Below are 21815 nucleotides of genomic sequence, written 5' to 3' on the forward strand. Positions count from 1 at the left end.
AATTAGTCTCGCTGGAACTGCCCTCACTACATCTCGCTCTCTCTCTCCCCATCCTGTACGTGTGTGCCATGCTCACCTCTCGCTTATCCATCGCTTTGCACGCTTGACTTTTTTTTTACAACTTCTACCCTCGTCCTCCACCTGTCTCGCCGCCTCCCCCCGCCCGTGCCCTGCACGGCGTTTATCTCGTTTGACTCGCTCGCTCGCTCGCCCGCGCACCCACGCCCACTCCTCTTTCGCACCTCAACGTTTCTTCGCCTCGCCTCGCCCTGCCCTGCCTTTCTCTACCCTCCCTTCCCCCTCCACTCTCGGCCTGCCCTTTGCCGCCTTGGCCCGTGCTGCCCTGACATCCGTTGCCAGGCGCTGCTCCATCCTTCCTTCCCCCACCCCCTCTCGCCCTGCCCTTTCCCCGCGACCCCGCGTCGCTCCGCCGCGTAGTTTCCCGTCTCCCTGTCCCAGACGTCTCTTTGCCACCCCCAGCAGCCCCCCGCACGGGAGCCCCCCCCCCTCATCCTCGTCCTCCTCAGGCCTCTCCATCCAGGATTTCTTATAACGAGCCCTCACCACAGCAGGTATGGGCGGCGTCTCGCACTGCTGCTGGCGCTGAGCGCCACTTACCCAGCTGACCTTGCCAACGGCACGGATGGCCCACTCTGTGACTGCCCCCACTCTCTCTTGTCTGTGAGACTGTGACCTCTCTCTGGCTGTGACTGACCCCTCTCTCTCTCCGATTGTCTCCTCTCTCTCTCTGTCTCTCCTCCTCTGTGTCTCTCCCCCTCTGTGCACGTGCGTGACTGCCTGCCATCGTGCGCGACTGCCACTCTCGCGTCTTTGACCTGGCTGCGGGCGTTACCCACCCCATTGCCCGTCACTGACCACCCACATCCAAATATTAACCCCCCCCTACCGCCCGCCCTCCTATGTATGTGCTGTGTGCCTAGCACAAACACTTTGCCCACCCGGGGCCCCTGGTTGTTATTTTTTTTTGCCGGAGATCTCACGAGCGCAAACACGTTGCGCACTCGCGGAAACAAACACCGCCAGATGTCGGGGGCCCTCGGCCAACGGCGGCCGACGTGCCACCCCCCCCCTGGTTTCTCCTCCGGCAGACACGGCGGCTACGTTCGCGCCCGCCACAATTCCCGCCGCTGGCGTACGCCGACCGTCCATGGCCGTACGCACGCGAGCCGACAGGCCGGACAGACGTTAGATCGGAGGGGCACGCTTGCACACGAGTTCGAAGCCGCATTATTTGACGGACCATGGAAGAAAAATCACGCGCGCCGCGTGGACTCTTGTCAGGTTTCCAGGACCCGCATGTCCTCGTGAGCATTTAGTCGGCGATAATTACTGGACATCTGTGAAACTGCTGGACATCTGTGCTAAAGAGCTTCATAGCTCGTCGGATTTCTCCGGGAGAAATAAAGATTCTGACAACGTGAACGTTTCGACGCGACGATGCCACGTCACGACATAGCGGCACACGCGATGGCCTCTGCACTGGGGAGGAAGGGGAGGTGCGCACCTGAAATTAGTGCCGGTTTCGTCAGTCCCTATTCGTCGCTGGGTTTTTAGTCACCAAATTGTGGGACGGTCCTTTGATTAATGTGGCTGCGTCTTTTATTGGCCAAGTCCCTAATAGCAATGCAAATTGAGATTTAAGTTTTGTTCATGTTCGATCGTCTTCACGGCAGCTGTTACGTCTCCCCCCCCCCCCCCTCCCAATTACACGCTGATGCACAGAGAGCTTACTTAGTTGCAAAAAATTAAAACGTTAAAATGCGCGATGAAAGTGGCGCTCGGGAATGGTCCATCCTGGAAGCTCTCCTCAGCCTCCGTAGCAACGGAGTTTATTCTCAATGTTTGATGATCCAGATTGAGTCCTTAATCCCATCATCTGCAGCTGGGCGCCACGGTGGCTAGGAGATGTTAACTACCTCGCCGGGTATACAGGAGATTGTTGGTTTGAACCCGACCCTGACGCCTGCTGCTGTATATTTGGAGTTTGCACGTATATCTCTCCCTGTGGTCACGTGGATTTTTCTCCAGGTCCCCCGGTTTTTATCTCCGCATTCATAAACATGCATTCAGGGTTATTCAATCGCTATACATTTCCACATGATAAGCCACTAAGTTGATCTATCATTTGTGGCCAGGTCGCTTCTGAATAAGAGCTACATAGCTCAGTGGGCCTTACCTGGTAAAATAAACGAATAGAAAGTTTACAAATCGTTTAAGCTGTTTCCTAAACACTCCCCCAGTATTTCACCAGCCTCCATTAACACAGAGCCTTGACCTCTTCAGAAAAGCGTTTCGGCCAACAGGAAATGACGCGATGACAGGAAATTATATAATCTCAGCAGAGCTGAGCATCTGTTGGCAAGGATTAATTATCTACAAAATAATTAAACTAAGTGTGCTTTACACTTATTGCCCGAAATCGGTGAATAATGGTTAGAGATAAGAGCCGTTAAAAGGGGGAGGGTGCCATCTATGTATATTCCCTGAACCACTGTGGGTCTCAGGTGGTGAGAGTAGGGGGGGGGGCTGGAATGGAGGTCTCCACGCTCATTGTGTTGCTGTAACATTCTCACCCCGCGCCCTTCAATGGACATATGTGATGAAAGAGCTTTACAGCTCATCGAATTCCTCCTGAAGTGTAAATGAAGATTCCGATTTACAGAGTTGGCACGACGCGCCTCGCTGCTGTTAAGAATCGCCGCGATCGTGTACCGTGTGCTCGTCGCAACATTTCGTAACGTCATGATTTGTCGTTGCAAATTAATATTTTTTAATATGCAGCATAAAAGATTCCGATTATGACAGCCCAGGGCTGCCCGTGATACGGCGACGATGCGGCGTCGTACCGCACGAGATGAGCCTCCCCCGGTGATCGTATCGTCCGTTTCGCCCAAAGCATCGTCGTATCGTGTGAATCTCGTTTGCCGATTTCGTATATATGTTCATTGACATTTGTATCGCCTTCCAATCACGTTTAAAATTCACTCGCGCCGCCCCTCGCATTTGCACGGGATAGATGGCCAGGCTGGTCGGAGTGGGGGGGGGGGGAAGGAGTTGAGGGGGAGGGGGTGTCACCACCTTGCGACTGCCCGCCCCAGCCAGCAAAACGTGCTCGCAGGCTCGTAGCATGGCAGTCGAATAACTCTTACGCCGTCCTTATGCGTACCGGAAGCACGGCAAAGCACAAGCACAGTGCGATAATTGTGCGAGCTGCAAGTACACAAGTTATAGGCACCGGATTTCACGATCGTCGTACCGTGAACGTCGGCGTTGTGCAAAAATTATATCGCGGCGACCCTGGTAACGACAGCCGTCAGGCAGAGGTCGCAACCGGGTACCCGATACCCGTACCCTACCCGGCTACTCGTACCCGGCCGGGTACTGGTACGGGTACCCATTTGCGACCCTGGTACGGCCGGGTACGGGTAAGGAATCAAAACCCGTTTGCGACCTCTGCCGTCGGGAGACCCCACGATCGTTGTTTGGCAGCGATCGCTGTCCTTGAAGTGCCAAGCTGTGTGTGCGCGCGTGTCTGTCTGTCTGGGGAGGAACGTTCGCGTGGCGGTTAGCGAGCTGAGCCTACGAACCCGGCGACCCGAGTTCAAATCCCGCTCACGGCCACCAACACCCAGTGACGATTATCTGAACCGGTCCTGGGCCTCCCCTAGCTTGACTCGGCCTCAAATGAGTACCTGGTGCAGTGTGTAAACATCGATACTATGGAGGCAAAGGCAGCCGGGCCGTGGTGCTGGCCACCCACCTCCTCATGTGCCGCCGGGCTAAGGCGCTCTATAAATATATAATCAGATAAGATAAGTGCTCGCTAACAGCACTTGCCCCAAAAACTCTTGCGTGTGCTTTTGGGTTGTACCGCGCGTAAGTTGTTCGGCACGCTGTCCTGCTTCTTCTCCTTCCAGCTGCTGTGAATCTTCTTGGGGAATTGAATGAAGGAGGGGGAACGAACACCTTGTGGTAACAACCAGAAAATACAACTGAGAGCCCGTACAGCACAACTGCACAGAGTCTTTGTCCTCTCGGTGTGGGGTCCCCATGTTGGGGGTTTACTCATTAACCTATTTTCCCCTGATAAGCCTTTCTGTCCTGTTAATTGATTATTCTTGCGGTAATATCGTCGGTGGTGGTGGTGGTGGTGGTGGCGGCAGTGGTGTCTCCCATCTGCACTGCCCTCGGATGTGCCCTGTTGTTGGGTGTTGTGTTGGCAGGGATTCTAACCTCATCTCACCCATCCTCCCTAACCTTAGCTTGTGATGTTTTTCACGATGATGATAATACTTTTAATAATGCTCTTTATCTGTCTATCGGAGAGCCTCATTGAGTCTCAAAATGCATTTTCAGGATGGCCCTGCCCTGAATTATGACTTTGTGACATGTTAGTGAAGTCCCCTTTGAAAAATAAAAAATACTAATAATATTAATCATAGTTTATATTTAATGATAATAATTCTCAAGGGTACTTGAATTACAGTAACCTTGGGTTGGTTAGTGGATGGTTGAGTGAGAGAGTGGGCGATGGGTGAGCGCGTGTATAGATGAATGGGTGAGTGAGGAGGTGGTTGGGTGAAAGGGAATTCGTGGATGGTTGAGTGAGTGAGTGAGCAAGGGAGTTGGGTATAGGACGAGTGGGTGAGAGTTATTGAGAAGGGGGTCTTGAAACAGCTGAGATACTGAACAAGGAAATGAACGAGTGCGCGAGTGTGATGGCGAGTATGGATTTGGGTGAGTGACACAGCGGGCGAGCGAGCGGGCGAGTGGGACGAGCGTGCTGGGGCAGTGAGCGACACGTTCTCTCCCGTTCCGCTTGTGCCGCAGATGCAGTTCATGTGACGTGAGGACGAAGCGCCAGCGCAGGCCGACTCAGGAGGAGGGCGCAGGCGCCTGGGCGAGGAAGGGGGGCCCCCCCACACACAGGACCCGTTCCCCCCCCCCCCCACCGCGAGCCCCCCACGAGCCCCCCCCCCCCCACTACGGTGCGCACACCACCCAACCCGAGCCGTCCGCCCCCACCCTCCACCTCCACGAGGCCTGGGCCGCGTTACGTTCTGCATTCCCGTTATTACGTATTTTATTTTTTTCTTTTGCATATTTTTTTTCCACATCTTTTACAAAGTTTGAATCAAAAAAATATATATATGTAAGTGTGTGAGTGCGAGTGCGTGTGTGCGCGCATATATATATAAATAATTACAGTGACGAATTACAAGTGAAACGACGGTCAGAACAGCAGCGGCAGCAAGAAAAAAACGTGTGCATTATAAAATAATTGATGAGAAAAAAAAAACCCCACGCAAAGCGGGAAATCATATTACTTCTATATACATTTACAAAGTGTACAAAACCCTCAAGAGATTAGCAGGACCGCCCTGCCGGGTTCCGTTGCCCGCGGCTCGGAGTTGACCTTGCGCCTCTCTCACTGAGAGAGAGTCGCCCACCCATGCCGGGGCCGCCCCGCTCGCCTCCGACGTCCACCGCCCACCGCCTCGCCGGAGACAAGGACGACGCCGTGGATCGTGCCGCCAGATGTACGCGGCGCGTCTCGCTCTGCCGCCCTCGCCACCCTCGCCGCCACCCCTCGCTACCTCCGCAAACTTCGCAAACTTCTCCACCCTCGCCACCCTTGTCGCCACCCTCACGACCTCCACAACCCCCCCCCCCCCCCGTCACCCCTCGCATCCGCGTGGATGGATGCATTGTGGCGGCAGTGGGTGATGAGGCCACGATCCGTTGTTGTACTGTACTTCTGTGCTGTCGAGTCTATGCTGTCCTCTGCCCTTCACCAGCCCGCACTGACCAGCGTGGTGAAGAAGTACGGTGATTAACAGCCCCCACTCCCCACCACCGTGACCGGCACGGAAAGGCCCTGATCCAGCAGTGGATGTTCATGCTACCTATAATACCCACACCCGTACAACAATACGGGTCACTTGAGACTTGAGCACTGCCCTCGGGCGTCGACTGTGCAGCCGCTGGCGGGGTCTGGCAGAAGGAAGGGAGCGGTGGCGAGGCGTGGGCAGCGCCAGCGGCGTGGGCCGTGGTGAGAGGCTCGAGTGCGCGTTCCCGGCCGCCACCCAGCTCGTCCGTGACCCCAGATCGGGTCTCGAACTTGGTGGGCGTCACTTGGCAAGTTGTCACCTCTGCGTGTTGCCAATGACGGCGAGTTACGCGACAAGCACGTGAATCGAGTGGGGTCATCCAATAATTGAGGCTTTGTCCGCCGTATAAATAAATTGGCCCCGCAAAACGTCGTTTGCGACCTCGGTTGGTACCAATGTCTGCTGTGTGGCCCACGGACTAGGAGCGGGATTGCCTCCGATTGGGGAGGGGGCACGCAGGCGTAGGCGGGTAGGGGGTCACTTAAGTTCATCATGGGGGGGTTGGGTAGAGGCCTGTGGTTTTCCCATAGCATCGCCACTGCCCTTCACCACAACCACCACCGGTCCCGAATCAAACCTCGCTTGTACTTTTACCGCCACATTTAGGCTGGAGAGCATCCCTTTTTAACAAAAACAAAAAAAAATTGTGTTTAAACGGTTCTGGAGAGGCTGATTACGGTCGGCACCCGGCGCGCTCCCTCCGGCACCGGCGTGAGAATTGGAATTGGCGTGGCCACCCACACCGGGATTCTAGCCCACCCACCACTGAGGTGGTTCAGGTTCGAACATTCGGTCGGCACGAGAGCCGGCGGCCTCGGCTGCTTTGTACGGCGACGGAGGCTGCGGCTCTGCGTGGTTTTATTTTTTTTTCACAATCAAAATCTTGCTTTGGACTGGAAGAATCAGATGAGCTAAACGAAGCTTTTTTTTTCTTCACAAAATGTCAAGTCGGGATCAAATCGGGGGGTGTGGGGGGGGCTAGGGTGGGAAAGAAAGTCGCGGCAGGCGGCAACGCAAACTTGGCGGTGAAATCCCCTCCGCCATGCGGGCTTTGCGAATCGCCAAAAAAGGGGCCGGACGGTTTAGTTTGTCCGCTGACGACATCTTCGACGGGGGCTCTGGCCCTCCGCCGCACGGTGAACGTCGCGCAAGGACGCGTAAAAAAAAAAACAACGCGTGGCGGAATATTTTTGGGACGAGCGTATGCGGCCGATTTTTTTAGTTCAGTCGGTTACTGCAATGATGGAAGAGCAGCCCCCCCCCCATCTCCCTGGAGTCCCGCACGTGACGGCCGGGGGACGTCGCTGCCCACCGCTCGGGGGGGGGGGGGGGGCCCTCGACCATCATCTTGCCACTCCGCGACCGGGCTCTGGGTTTCGGACGCCGTTCGCCGGTTGTGTTGTCGGGCGGGTTCCCCTCGTGCTGTGGACAGCGTTGCCCCGCCGCTCTGTGATGAACGGTTCGGCTGCCAGGTATGTCAACATGTTTACGCGTGCGATTGGGCCCCCTCGCTGATTGTGCGATTGAGCAGGTGGTGTGGTGGAAAGGTGGGTGGGAGCGGGGGGGGGGGGTGGTGGTGACGGGGTGGGGGTGGGCTGCACACTCGCTCTGTGTTTGAGCTGCGTCTCATCGAATGTCGCGTTCCCCGCCGCCTCTTTCCCCCCACCCCACCCCACCAAACGATGTCACATCTCTGGCGTTGCTCAACGTGTCGTGGGAACGTGACCAGATTCGCGGGTCGAGATGAGACGAAGCCACGAGGAGGGGGGCGGGGGGGGTGTCGGTAAACGTGGGCGCCGATCGGCGGTTGCGCCGGCGGTGGTTTTTAGTGGTGGCGGTGTCAAAGTAGGGGGCAGAGCCGGGTGCATCTGCCAGTCATCTCAGTCGGTCAACCCATGGGCCCACCCTGTGGCTGCTGTCCCCGTGACCTCCCTGATAGCCAGCGAGCCTTCGACACCTCCACGTGGCCTCAGAGCGCTCGCCTGACCCCTGACACCGCCGCCGTGGTGGCATCGCCGTCGCTCCCGTGGCGAATGGGCGGCTGTTGGCATCGGTGGCTGCGGCCTTGGAAGGCTGCTCACGGTCGGCCCGTGTTGCCAGATCCAAAGGAATATTTTTCCCCCCCTTACGATCGGGGGGGGGGGCTCGAGCGTGTGAGGTCCCCCTGGTGTTCTCCGGCATTTCCACCACCCCCCCCCCCCCGACTCCCCGCCCCGCTCTTCGTTCTTCGCCGTTCTGTTAAACAAAAAGGGTGCCTTAGTTTGGCTCTCCGAGCACTCGGCATTACCGCTGGTCAAAGAGTGAGAGTGTGAAAGGGAGAGTGGCTCATGGTGTGGGTGCGTGCGTGTATCAATAAGCGGAATGTGGCGTGCAGTGGCTCTGCAGCAGTGGCGAGCGACATCCAAATCGGTCCCGACTGCCGGTCGGTTAGACTCGCCTGTTCATTAGTCGCAGGCGTGCTTTGTAAAACATCAGCCACTGGGGAGACAAAGGCGGCCGGGGCGTTCAGGACACAGCCACCACCTGGTGCTTCTGCCCCCCCCCCCCCCGGCCTTTCGTGGGTACTGGCCAATAGCACTTCGATCTCTAAGGCAATGTACGGGCGATCATTGTCCCATGTACTGGTAGTGAGTGGCAGAGTGCGTGCTGTGTGGGAGTGCGTGTGTGTGTGTGCGTGTGGCCCTGGTGCTTCGTAGTCAGAGCAGTCGGCACCTTCTCCCTCTGCTCGGTTAGTTGCCATTGGGACTCACCCTGGGCACGTGGGGGGGTTTGAACTCGGGGAAATCCGGTCGGGAAGAGGGTTGCGGGGTTGACGCGTTTGTAAAATCTATAAACCTTTACCTCCTCGTGGTGTGGTGGGTGGTGGCGGATGGTGTGTCGGTGGGCGGAAGAGGCCTTCCACCCACCGCGACTCCTGTCCCTGCGCGAGCCGTCAACCCTCGAGCCGGCCCTGGGGGGAGGGGGGGATGGTGGCGCCCTCATCCCTCGTGAAGCGGGTTTAATTGTTGGTCGATCCCGAGTTCAGAAAGTATTAACGGGGGTGGCGGCGGCGGTGAGGACGCCAAACCGTGACCTCGACCTGGCCTCGCCGCGTGCACCAGCGCAGCTGCGTGAATTCACCCATGATTATATAACGACAGTGCTACAGCGATTACGATCGTTACGATGTTGACGAATTCCCCCACCCCACTCTTATCCACCCCCCCCTCCTCCTCCTCACTCTCATCCACTGCCCCCCTTTGCCGTTCCACGTGGTGTTCAGCCTGCGCCGTTGATCGGTGCAGTGCAGCAGTAGAGTAACGTTTTGAACACCCCACGGCGATGGTCATCCCCCCCCCCCTCCTCCCCCCCGTGACAGCTTCCAGTGACGCAGCAGAGAGACGCCACCCTGGACATTTTTTTGTACCCCCCCCCCCCCAAATCCCATTCTTTTGGCGTCCCCTTAACCCCCACACCCGACGACGATTCGTTGGCACCTCGGCAGCTCGCGGGATAGAGAGGCCGGCAGTGGAGAAGGAACGGACAGGTTTCGCCCGCTTACTGTGGACCACGCGGGAGAGATAGGGGGGTGGGGGACCCTTGACCGAAGAGGAGTCTTAATAATTCCTCACGGAGAGATGGTGGGTGGGTGGGTGGTCGTGGTGGGACGACTCGTGTGTGAGCTGCCCCCAACTTAATTCCCTCCGCTGTGGAATTGGCCGCGTGCTCCAAAATGTTTCGGTGTCTTTTCGTTGTTGTGTTGTTTTAAAACTCCCCCGGTTTTGTTATTTTTGTCGAATAATGTTACCGTTGATTACATTTCGCAAATTGGAAATGCCCCCCCCCCACCCCCGCCCGCCGAGGAGCGAATCCCGATGATGCTTTGTAAGGATTTCTTTTTTTACGGAGCCATTTGGAGTTAATTATGTTTCTGCGATCAATTTATGATTCTCTGTCATTGATGAATTGTCCACTCTCGCTCTGTCTCTCTTGTTGTGAAGCGGCTGCGCTGGGTGTGACGAGCCCACCACGTTCCCTCCCTGCGCCCACGAGAGACTTCAAACCCCCCACCTCGTTCAAGCGCCCATCTCGAACCCACCTCGGTCCCCCGAGCACTTCACAGGCCAGACGTTTTAACAAACAAAAAAACCCAAACACGGTGGTAAACCCACTTTAGGGCCATTACCACAGTCCCCACAGCATGCTCAAGTTGGTATCAATTGCCCCCAACTCAAATCCAGTCCATCTCGAGACGAAATTTCCTATCGGGGAAAATGTTTTTAGCCGTGACTCTTAACCCCGATCCAGTTTCAACACTCGTCTAAACCAGATTTAAGGCCTCCCCGCTCCCGATTTTGACCCAGCCCAACTATTGGCTCAACTGGTTTAGGGCTTTGACTAGTTTCGTTCTTGATTCCTAACCCAGGCTTATATCCAACCGAACTCTGTTGGAAGCGGGTGGGGGGAGGATTTAGAGCCGTGACTATAACGCATTACAACTGGACGTGAGGTCAGTTTGGGGCTTGCAGCCGTAGCTTGGAGTCGCGTTTCATGTTAAACGCCTTGGACACAATCATCCCCGCCCGTCACTGAACTCGCCTTTAGCAACCCGCCCCCCGCCCCCCCTACGAGCCCCCTACGAGCCCTGTAACTCAGACCGAGAGCCCCATTTTAGCCACCAGACCTTTTGGTTAAATTGCGATCGGGGTTACCGGGGTTAACCTCTCGGGGGGGGGGGGGAGGTGGGGGGGGGAGACACGGGGAGGTTGGGTGGTGAGCTCGGTTCACGCTGCAGTGTGGCTGCCACGGGTGTCCCCCCCCCCCCCCCCCAGTGTTCCACATTTTATTTCTTTCTGGGGACATCAGCGTCCATCAGGGGGAGCCTCGCCCCCCCATCCCCCCTTTGTAAATTTGTTCATAATTGTCGATCGCCCTCTCTGTTGTCATCGGTGGGCTGTGCTGGCTCATTTAAGGCGTGTTCCAGTTCGAATGTTTATTTGGTTTTGTAGCGGCTGTCGATGTTCAATTCTCTGTCGAGCGCTAAAGTCCAGATGTGTGCATTGACCTGCAACGCCGCGTTCCGTGAGCGGTGATTTTGTGGGGGGGAGGAGGAGGGGGACCCGGACCCCCAATTTTAATTCCGATTTGGGCCATCATCACCGTGGCGTCGTGAGATGAACTTCCTTAAGGAGGACCCTGTCTGCCGCTGTAATGCGGGGACCGCCCTCTCTGTATCAAGAGAACCGCACCGATGGAAGTTGACGTAAGAGAACTACTTCGGAAACAAGTCGCCTCGCTTATCCACACGAGGGGGGTGGTGGGTGAGGGTTGTGGGGCCACGCGGGTTTTTTGTGTTAATGCCACGAAAAGAGTATATCTGTCGTCGCATGCCAAGTCTAACCGAAATGTTTAATTCTCAGATTTATAATTTGCCGAATTAAATGAAAACCAAATTTAACGTGGTGGGTTTGTTTTTGTTTTGTTTTGTTTTTACTTACGTACTTACCGGGGCCTGAGACCATCATCACCTTTGCTCCCTTGAGGGAAGGGAGCCTGCTTTAATGCCGCGGCGGCGGCTGTAACCCGGAGTCGAGCCCCGGGTTATCGGCGTTGCCAGCTCCTCCCCCAGTCAGCGGTAAGCCGTGTGCCGTGTACAGACCCGGTCGTCGACGCGTTTGGGCGGCTTTGCCAATCTCCAATCTGACGTTGGCACTCGCACGGTTTTGAGCAGCGTCGGAAGCCAACTGGAAAACGCCTTAACTACTCATCCAGTTCGATCCTATCACGTGGGGTGGGGGGGGCAGCTCGAAGGGTCCTCCATGTGTCTATCCGTGTGTCTCTCTATCTCGTGTCTCTGTATATCTCTCCGTTGCTCTCTTATCAGTGGGCTGGATCAGCCCCCCCCTCTCCCTTTTGCGGGATGGCCTGTTGACGCTTTAAGGCGCGTTTGAGATGGAAATAAAAAGACGCCTTCTGGCTGAACCCAACACAACCCGTTCGTGCTGCTGTCACCTCGCCCCGACACGGTTGGAAGCCCCCCCCCCCCCCCAGAAACCCATCTACAGCCCCCCCGGCATTGCCTAACTGCTCCAACCCGTTGCGGAGACGTCCACGTGTAAGCGACTGTTGCGTGCGGCAAAGTTGCGCAGGCGTGGATCCACGTTGACACGTGTGATTTACAGGGTGCTTCAACAAAACATGTTCACACTTATGAGAATTTTGCAACAATACCACAAGAAGCTACGTGGAGAAGATTCCAGGCACGCGTTGACAACGATGGCGAACAAGTCGAGACTGACTTTTTGAAGTTATCAACATCACATTTGTTATGGTGTTACAGTGTAAATTTCGATTTAAAGCTTTCGCGACTGCAGGGATTCATGTTATCGGTTCTTTCGGTAAAGTCACGTAGAAGGGAAATAATAAATTAAGAAAAATACAAGTATAAAATTCTCACGACGTTTCGATTGCAACGCAGGCAATCATCATCAGGTGTGAAAACCACAAAGGAAATTTGAAAACCGACACTTTTTTCAAATTTTCTTGCTGTGGTTTTCACACCTGATGATGATTGCTTGTGTTGCAATCGAAACGTCGTGAGAATTTAATAGTTTTATTTTTATTATTTTATTATTTCCCTTCTACATGACTTTACCGAAATACCCAAGAAGATCTTGGGCATGTGATGGCAAGACGAGGGGGTGGGATACGTTTGGACTCGGAATCGAATAATAGTCACAAGAAGCCCTGGAAGATCTCGGATGTATTTAAACCGAAAGCAACGTGAACCACTGCATGCGACTGGCAGGAGAATCCAGTGCAAAGTTCACGAGTAAATATCAGAATCAAAATCAGAATCTGTATTTATCCTGGAGGAATCCGATGAGCTACAAAGCTTTTTTTCTCACAGATGGTCCGGTAGGGGGCACGGAGTAAGAACGTTACATCAACAAACGGTTCAGTAACACGATCGCAGTACAAAGTCCAAGCAAGGTAAACATCACCCAAACACAAACAAATACAACACGAAACCATTCCCATCCTACCAAGACACGGACGGAGATGAATGGGACGAAGCCCATAAATGCTGAAATCTTTGAGAAAAAGGACACGGGGCCACACACAAGACACACCGAATGTAACACCGCGTGTCATTTGTATGTGTGGACGTTGAGTTTCTTTCGCAACCGTGCTGATCGAAGGTGCTGGGGAAGGACAACAATCTAAACACACCAAAAGCAGTGCTAAAGAAATTATTTTTCAATCTGGTTGATGTAAAAGTGCAAAGCTCCCAGTAGCTTCCGAATATCGAAGGGAAGAGCGTTCCAGACGGCCGCAGATGTCTTTCTTTAAAAGTGCACGAAAACGTCACGGGTATACTTGTAAAAGACACACACACAGCCCCTGTATTTCTCCACGGTGTGAGGATGTTTTTTTTGAAACGACGAATGTGCTTTTGATCGTCTCTGGAACTGCGTAACTTCCTATATTGCCCTCGCCGAGCCTCGAAGCGGGGAGGCATCATGACCTGAACGGAGATATTCGCCACTGGAGTTGCGCATGATCCACCACCACCCCGCCCATCCCCCCCTAATTTAATGAATCCGCTGCCAGGGTTCGATAATTCCCTCTCCCCCCCACCCCCCCAACTGCTGTAAAACCGCAGCACATCAGCTGCCGGGAACGTCGTGGTTCACAGAGAAGCCACCGCTGTCTACATGATTATTACCCCCAGAGCTGCACCACCTGTGTGTGTGTCCGCGCGCGTGGTTCGACGCACTATGGATTTCGCAATGGCCACGGTGTTTCCGCGATGATGTTCAGGCGTATTCTCGTTTGGTCTTTCGGTAAAGTCACGGAGATAGGTTCAAAGAAAATAACGAAAAACTAAAAACTACGACGTTTCGATCGCAACACAAGCGGTCCCCCCCACCCCACCACCCCCTTTTCCTGAAGACGACCGCCATCCGGATCAATTGGACCTCCGGACAAATAACAAATTCGCCCGTCGCATGCTGCGCGTGCCCCCGATGATTGCCAAACGCATCTCGTGTCGAGCGAACGTGCGAAATTCGATTAAACGCCCGCAACATTGCATTCAATGTTGGGGGGGGGGGGTTGGGTCGTATACATCAACAGCAATCATTGCCCCCCCCCTCCACTGGCAGACTCTGACCCCCCCCCCCCCAGGGTCACGCCAGAGCCGGACGAAACTAGTGCGGGGCCTGTAGCATTTGTTGTTATAAAGGAGCCCTAAATAAAAAAAAAACACAAATATTAAAACACACAAATGTTTTAACTTGCATAGTAAAGTACTGTAATTGTATTTTTTCATTTGCTATACGGCCGGATAATACGACAAATCGCCAACCTTAAACACCCAGTCGTTCGTATAAGTTGAAGGCAGTATAGTGCTATAGTAATGGAGCAAGTGCAGAATCACTGAACCGGAATTGATAGCTTGAAAGCATTTAGCGTGGGGCCCATGAAAGTGCGGGGCCCGTAGCTACTACTACACGTGTAGCTACTGCACGTGCAGTAGCTACTACACGTGCAGTAGCTACTACACGTGCAGCTACTACACGTGCAGCTACTACACGTGCAGCTACTACACGTGCAGCTACTACACGTGCAGCTACTACACATGTAGCGTTTTCTACGTCACAAGGGGCGCTCTCTACGTCACAAGGGGCGCACGCACAAAGACAAAGATGCCCCGTGTAGCCATTAATAGACTGTTGGGCCAAGTGCTATTAGCGATTTGCACCAATGAAGGCCGGCACGGTTACACGAGGGGGTGGGTGGCCGGAATTGACTTTGGTCTCCCTCGTGGTGATGTTTACTACACACCGCACAAGGTACTCATTTAAGGCTGAGTCGACCTAGGGGGGAAGGGGGGGGTTTGGCGCTGAACATGTTGAGATAATCGTGAGCGGGGATATCACGAGTTCGGGACGCTGGATTCGTAGCGCAACGCACTACACCAGTGGGTCTCAACCGGGGGAACGCGGGGTGATTTATCAACGTGTGGAATTATTTCATACATGAGAGTCCTTGGTGAACTCATCGTATCCGACTCTGCTGAATATTAAATAACTACGATAAAATGTAAATCCACATGGTAACCTTGAACGATGTAAAAGACTAGATTTGAAGTTTTCGTGACTGCAAGGATCCATACTCTTTGTTTTTTTTCGGTAAAGTCACGTAGGTTAAAGAAAGAAAACAACTAAATTAAATCACGACGTTTCGGAGGCAACACAAGCTTCCGTCTTCAGGTGGAACCGTCACAGCAAATTACTGGTAATTTAGCTTCGTAGTGATTTAATTTATTAGTTTTCTTTTTTTTAACCTACGTGACTTTACCGAAAAAAAATCTAAGAGTATAGATATAAAAGACCTTTCTAAACTCATTGATCGTAAACAATGTGGTTCATTATTCATACATTTATTTCTCAGAGCCATCTTGGGATGAGGCTAAGGGGGGCGGGGCGGGGGGGTTACTCGGTGGAAATAAAATGTGGGTTGACAACCCACATTCACTACGCAAACGCCCCCCTCCCACCCACGCACGTACACACGTGGGGAGCGATCGCGCAGTGAATGTGAGCCCACGCGCGTAGACTCCGGTGCAAGAGAATCGGGGCTCCGATGTCACACGGGACCCGCCCGTTGGATGCCCTCATCTCAATTTGTAAATCGCGCAAGCTCCTGGGTTGCCACGTCAAGCGTGACGTCACGCGGCACGTGACCTGAACAATCATCTGGCGCGTGCAGCGAGTAACGGCGTCGCACGAACCGGGGGGTGAGTTTTGGGGGTCGCCACCTCGAGACGCAAAGACTTGGCGCGGTGGAGTGGCGAGGATTCTGGAGGAACAGAAGACCGTCGCTGTAGGGAGCGTCGCTCTCTGTCACGCGTGACACGCGTTGGGGGTATTTTGACCCCGAAGAATTTGGACCGTGGGGGTCAGAATAATGGTTCGGATTGTGGATCAGAATGAAGGTTATGATGAGGTCTTGATTTGAGGCTTTCGTGACTGCACAAATCCCCATACTCTTTGGTTCTTTCGGTAAAGTCACGCAGGTAGCAAAATTAAACAAAATAAAAAATAATATATCACGACGTTTCGATCGCAACACAAGCGGTCGTCCTCAGGCGGAAAAAAAAATCCAGCAGTTGTTCCACTGCTGGATTATATATTATTTTTTATTTCGTTTTATTTTTCTACCTACGTGACATTACAGAAAGAACTACAACGAGGTATGATGAGGTGTTGGGATTAAGATTCTGGTTCCCATTAGGGTTGGGATTACGCTCAGAATCGGGATTAGGGTTAGGATTAGAGTTCGGATTAGGGTTAGGATTAAGGGGCATCGTCAGAATTAGGGTTGTGGTTCGGGAATAATAATAATGATAACACGGTCAGAATTTACACTTCTAAAAGCGCCTTTCACCCGGAGATCATAAGGCGCTGTACAAAAGACGGGGCAGGGCTCGCATCAAAACAAAGCAGTGGGGGTGGGGGTGCAGTAGAGGGGTGGGGGGCGATCCTGAGAGGGGGGGGGAGGGTTCGATGGGGATTTAAATCAACTTGAGTATCCTGACCTCGGAGTCACGGGTGGACAGAAATTCCGTCTCGCACCGGCCCATGTCCACTCCAGCTGCAGCACCCGTCCCGATGCCTCTACTCCGAAAAGTTCGATCCGCGCCCGACACACGGAGCCGTTGAATGCGGCTCCGTTGAATGCGGATCGTGGGTCGTGGGTCATGAAGTCGCGCCACGGCCCTCGCTAAGTGCCGCAGTCCACGGTCTCTGAGCGCGAGTCTGCACGACTCTTTGGGACTCGAAGCGCGTCACGTTGCGCGTCTCTCGGCAAATCGACGTGACACGTTTAAAAAAAAAAAATCTCAAGTCAGGTCGATTCCGTTTCGGCGAGCTCTTGAACATTTTTTGTTTTATATATATATATCCGTACACCCGGCACACCACATCCAGTATGTACACCTCGCCGAACAACCAAAGCAAAATAAAAAAAAACCCAACAACACTCAGAGGTGATAATTGTTTTTTTACCCTTCTATCTGGCAACAAAACTGACACCTTTTTTACAAGGAGTCATATTTGCATAGACCACAATACCTGCAGTCATAATGCAAACAAAAAACACAACTCTGATAATGTGCAGTTTTGTTGCCAGATAGAAGGGTAAAAAAAAATTATCATATTTTTTTTACTGGCAAATGAGGTTCCAATGATGTAATCACTCAAAGGATCACGCGCCGAGACCCCGGCGACCCCGGCCACCTGCCACGTCCCCCACCCACCATGCGCTTGAATGCCGCCCTAAAGTCCTCGTTCAGAGTCGTGTAGATGAGCGGGTTCACCAGCGAGTTGGCGTAGCCGAGCCACGAGATGAGCTCGGAGAGCAACTCGGGCGGTGCGCACGCCTCGCACACGTTCACCACGAGCTCACGCACGAAGAATGGCAGCCAGCAAAGGGTGAACGCGCCCAGGATGAGACCCAGCGTCTTGGCCGCGCGACGCTCTCGCGACTCGGAGATGCGACGGAGCCTCGGGCTCGCGGTGCCGCTGCCGCCGCCGCGCGCCGCTTGCGGGGCCCAGAACGACGCGGACAGCGAGCGGCAGCGATGAGGTCTCGATGCTGAGGCTGCTGCTGCTGCTGCTGCCTCGCGGGATGAGTTAACGTGGGGCTGGGCAGGCTGTGGGTTGTGCGGCGCGCGGGGTTTTGATTGAGGGTTCCGTGGTGGCGCTCGCGAGGCGTGCAGGAGATGTGTCTCGGGCTCCTGGGGGCTTCCTGGCTGGGCGCGCTGAGATGGTTTTTGAGTGGCCCGGGAGGGTCGTTCCGTCAATACGAGCGGCGGTGCGGAGTTCACGGTAGCCGGGGAGAGCCGCGGTTGCGTTTGAGGGATCTGAAATCCGCGTTTGGACGTTTGGGACCCCCGCCGAGGAGATGGAACGTCCGAGTGGGAGGCCTGGGACCCTGTCCGAGGGTCTTGGCTGCTCGGTGGGGACCCATGGGGTCCTGGCAGTGCGACCGGGGACCTAAAATCCGAACCTGATTCTGATCCTCGGGACTCCCGTGAGCGGTGCAGCGGTGATTCCGTCCAGGGGCTCTGGGCCGCGGTTTGAGCCACTTGGCACTGGGTCTCAGGCACCAGAATCCCTGCCACGGGGACCTGGGACTCCACCACCACCGTCGCCTCGTCTCGTTTCTCGACCCCCTCCTCCATTTGGCCACCAGCAGCAGCCACCGCCACCCGCTCCATCTCCTCACATGGCGCTCTCTCATCATCATCATCACCACCACGACGATCCTCCTCCTTGTCATCCTCGTTCTCGTCGTCATCTCCCTGCAGCCGCTGATGCCGACCCTGCCCACGTCCATGGCCGTGCCCATCCTGACCCTGAGCCTCTTCCTGCAGGGGAACCCCCGCGTCGACCCCCGCGAGGGACACCCCCGTGGCTACGACCCCCCCGTTGGGGACGGCCCCGCACAGGACGCGGCTGCCGCGGAGACCTCGGCGAAAGTGTGAGCGCGCGGCGCGGTAGATGCCGCAGTAGAGGACGAGAAGGAGTGCCATGGGCGCGTAGAAGGCACCCACGGTGCACACCACGGCGTAGAGGACGTGCGCGTGACGCGCCGCGCAGCGCCGCCGAGCGGACGCGTCTCGTTCGGCTCCCGGCTGCGGCGCGCGGGTGGTGGTGGCGGTGGTGTGGTGGGTAGGAGGGGTGTGGTGGGTAGGAGGGGTGTGGTGGGTAGGAGGGGTGTGGTGGGTAGGAGGGGTGTCCGACTGGGTGGACACGGGGTCTGCCGGCACGGCCGATCCTCTCTCGGTTTGCGCAGCAACACCACCAACACCACTAACACCACCACCAACACCACCACTAACACCACCACCATCACCAACACCATCACCACCAACAACACCAACAACACCATCACCAACACCACCAACACCACTAACACCACCACCACTAACACCACCAACAACACCAACACCATCATCAACACCACCAACAACACCACCACCAACACCATTAACACCACCACCACCACCACTAACACCACCAACAACACCACCACCAACACCACCACCACCACCACTAACACCACCACCAACACCACCAACAATACAATCACCACCAACACCACCAACACTACCACCAACACCACTAACACCACCACCATCACCACCACCACCATCACCACCAACACCACCAACACCACCATCACCAACACCACCATCACCAACACCATCACCACCACCAACACCACCACCACCACGGGTGGTCTGCACGCGCGGTACATCGCCACCGCCGGCACTGCCGAGGGTGCCGCCACTCTCCTGGGCGTCGTCCGGCGGGGCAGTCGGCGCCGGACCCTCCACGCGGTCGCGCGTGCGCGCCGCGTCGTTCCACGCGCCCTCTGCGGAGACGACTGCGGCGTCGGTCCGGGCACCTCCAGTCTGACCACCACCGCCACCACCACCGCCACCACCACCACCGCCACCACCACCGCCACCGCCACCACCGCCGCCCACGGTGGCGAGCGCGAGTGGCATCGACACGAGGATGGAGGCGACCCAGACGGCGGCGATCATCGCGGCGGCTCGGCGCGGCGTGCGTCGCGGCGCGTAGCGCACGGCGCGCGCGATGGCGCAGTAGCGGTCGAGGGCGATGGCGCAGAGGCTGAGGATGGAGGCCGTGCAGCAGGTCACATCAGCGCTCGTCCACACGGCGCAGGCGGCAGGGCCGAGCGGCCACGAGCCCGTGGCGGCCGCTGCGGCTCCCGGCGGCATCACGAGCAGAGCGACGAGTAGGTCGGCCACGGCGAGCGAGCAGATGAGGTAGTTGGCCGGGTGTCGCAGCTTCGGGGTGGCAGCCACGGCGGCGATGACCAGGCCGTTGGCGAGAGCCGTGGCCAGGGCCACGGAGGCCAGCAGTAGCGAGACGGTGGCCGTGTGCGCAGCGGAGGTGGTGGAGGCGGGGGGAGCGTCGCTCCACGGCGAGGAAGATGATGAAGAGTTCATGGTTCGGAGTCGATGCGGTGAGACCCCCTCGCTCATCGTCGCCACGTGGGCGAGGGGGTCTCTCTCTGGGGGGACATGGGGCGGCGGTGAGTTGGAGGGGGGGGGGGGGGTCCTTCGGGGGTCCTGGCAGGGGTTCGTGGAGACGAGGTGGGGGGCGGGGGGCGTTGTGAAGGGGTCCACGGTGAGCGACGGGGAAGGAGGTGACGCGTGCGGTGAGAGGAGAGTCGATGGCAGTTGTTGATGATGGCGATGATCGAGGTTACTGCTGGTGCTGCTGATGATGATGATGCTTAAACTGATGATGATGGTGATTAAACTGCTGCTGATGATTGCTGCTGCGCTTACTGCTGTTACTGACAATGTTTATGCTGTTTATTATGATGATGATGGTTATGATAGTGCTTAAGTTGCTGATAACGATGCTGCTGCTCACGATGATGATGTTGATGATGATCACAGTCTGGTGTAAGGCCTCGTCGCTCGTAGCAGCAGCAGCAGAAGCATCGTCGAACTCTGGCGGCGAAAGGGAGGGTTGTGATCACAGCTGGCGCCTACACCCCCCGTCACCCTACGGCAGGAGAGAGTGCCACCTCCCATCCTCCCTCCCTCCATCCCCCTCTCACCTTCCCGTCCCTCCCTCTCATCTCCCCCTCCCTCTCCGTCACCCTGCCCGATCACAAATACGAAGCAGGCCACATCGTCACAGCGATTCGCAAACCCCGCGACCGCTGACACATCACAGAGCATCGTATGTGGCTTGAGCATCAGCATCGGCCAAGCGAAGAAGATCATCCGCTCTCGAATCGTTATCTATCTTCTCTTCTCGTCCGTCCCTGCATCACCTAACCCCCCCACCTCCTCCTCTGATCCTCCCTCCAACGTCCCACCCATACCCCCCTCCCTCTCATCCTCCTCTACCCCCCCCTCATCCTCCTCTACCCCTCCCTCCCTGCCCCCTCCCTCTCCCCCCGCTCCCCCCTCCCTCCCCCCCCTTCCTCCCCCCTCCCTCTCATCCTCCTCTACCCCCCCCTCATCCTCCTCTACCCCTCTCCCTGCCCCCTCCCTCTCCCCCTCCCTCCCCCCTTCCTCCCCCCTCCCTCTCATCCTCCTCTACCCCCCCTCCCTTCCCCCTCCCCCCTCCCTCTCCTCCTGCCTCCCCCTCCTTCCTTCTCCCTCCCCCTCTTCCCTCCCTCTCATCTACCCATCCACCTCCCCTATCCCCGTCCATGAGCCCAGACCAGAGATGTTCACCTGGCGGGTACCACGTGGGGTGGCACAACTTTACCGATTCAAATGCCTTTTATTATAACCGGTGAGTTTATGTGGTCACCACTTGCAATGGGTAGAGTTATCGAGTAAGTCACTCTCATTAGCCGTGTAAAAACATCGGTAAGACCAACGGTTTGCAACCTTGGGTGGTGCCAATTTCCCATCTGACACCATGGTGTAATGTGCGTATGTGTGTATGTATGTTGAACGAAAGACGTTCTTCCCCCGCACCTCCGATTATAAGGACAACAAACTAAACAGAAAAGCAGTTGTAGATTTATAAATTAGTTTTCAATCTAGGGAGTAACCTCCCTCGATCCTACTCAAGGCCCTCTCCCCCCAATAACCCCCTACCCCCTACACCCCTCCCTCTCTTCCACCCCATCCTATAATCCCTGCCCCTACTCCCTAACACGACTGCCTGCCCCCCACTCCCTACACTACTCCCTGCCCCCCACTCCCTACACGACTGCCTGCCCTCCCTCGCGCCTTGGCATGGACACAGAACCCCACCACGCGATTCGGCGTCTCGGTTGAGTGACTTGGCGGGCCCAGGCACACCTGGGCGGGCACCTCGTGATCAATCGCGATCACCTGGGATG

At 55.8% G+C, this 21815-nt stretch overlaps 2 protein-coding genes across 6 annotated transcripts in view; one reads left to right on the forward strand and one right to left on the reverse strand.

Annotated features, from left to right (window-relative positions):
- Window positions 1–11883, forward strand: part of LOC144950299 (phosphatidylinositol-binding clathrin assembly protein-like) — a 72968-nt gene extending 61085 nt beyond the window's left edge. For 2 of the 5 annotated variants that reach the window (XM_078880386.1, XM_078880383.1), the window contains one exon: window positions 439–2502. In XM_078880386.1, the coding sequence (XP_078736512.1) occupies window positions 439–693 (255 nt within the window). In that variant the 3' untranslated portion in view covers window positions 694–2502. Of the gene's footprint in view, window positions 1–438; window positions 2503–4851 lie in introns of those variants that run through there. The other 3 variants (XM_078880387.1, XM_078880385.1, XM_078880384.1) reach the window with 3 other exon arrangements.
- Window positions 11884–17157: 5274 nt separating this feature from the next.
- Window positions 17158–19944, reverse strand: LOC144950371 (5-hydroxytryptamine receptor 1F-like). Its single transcript, XM_078880486.1, has 4 exons — window positions 19437–19944; window positions 19222–19340; window positions 18225–18624; window positions 17158–17576 (listed from the first exon to the last, which is right to left on the reverse strand). The coding sequence occupies exons 1-4, from the start codon at window positions 19942–19944 to the stop codon at window positions 17158–17160; spliced, it is 1446 nt and encodes a 481-aa protein (XP_078736612.1).
- Between the last annotated feature and the right edge of the window lie 1871 nt (window positions 19945–21815).

This window comes from Lampetra fluviatilis, chromosome 57, assembly GCF_964198595.1.
Source record: "Lampetra fluviatilis chromosome 57, kcLamFluv1.1, whole genome shotgun sequence".
NCBI classification, from domain to species: domain Eukaryota; kingdom Metazoa; phylum Chordata; class Hyperoartia; order Petromyzontiformes; family Petromyzontidae; genus Lampetra; species Lampetra fluviatilis.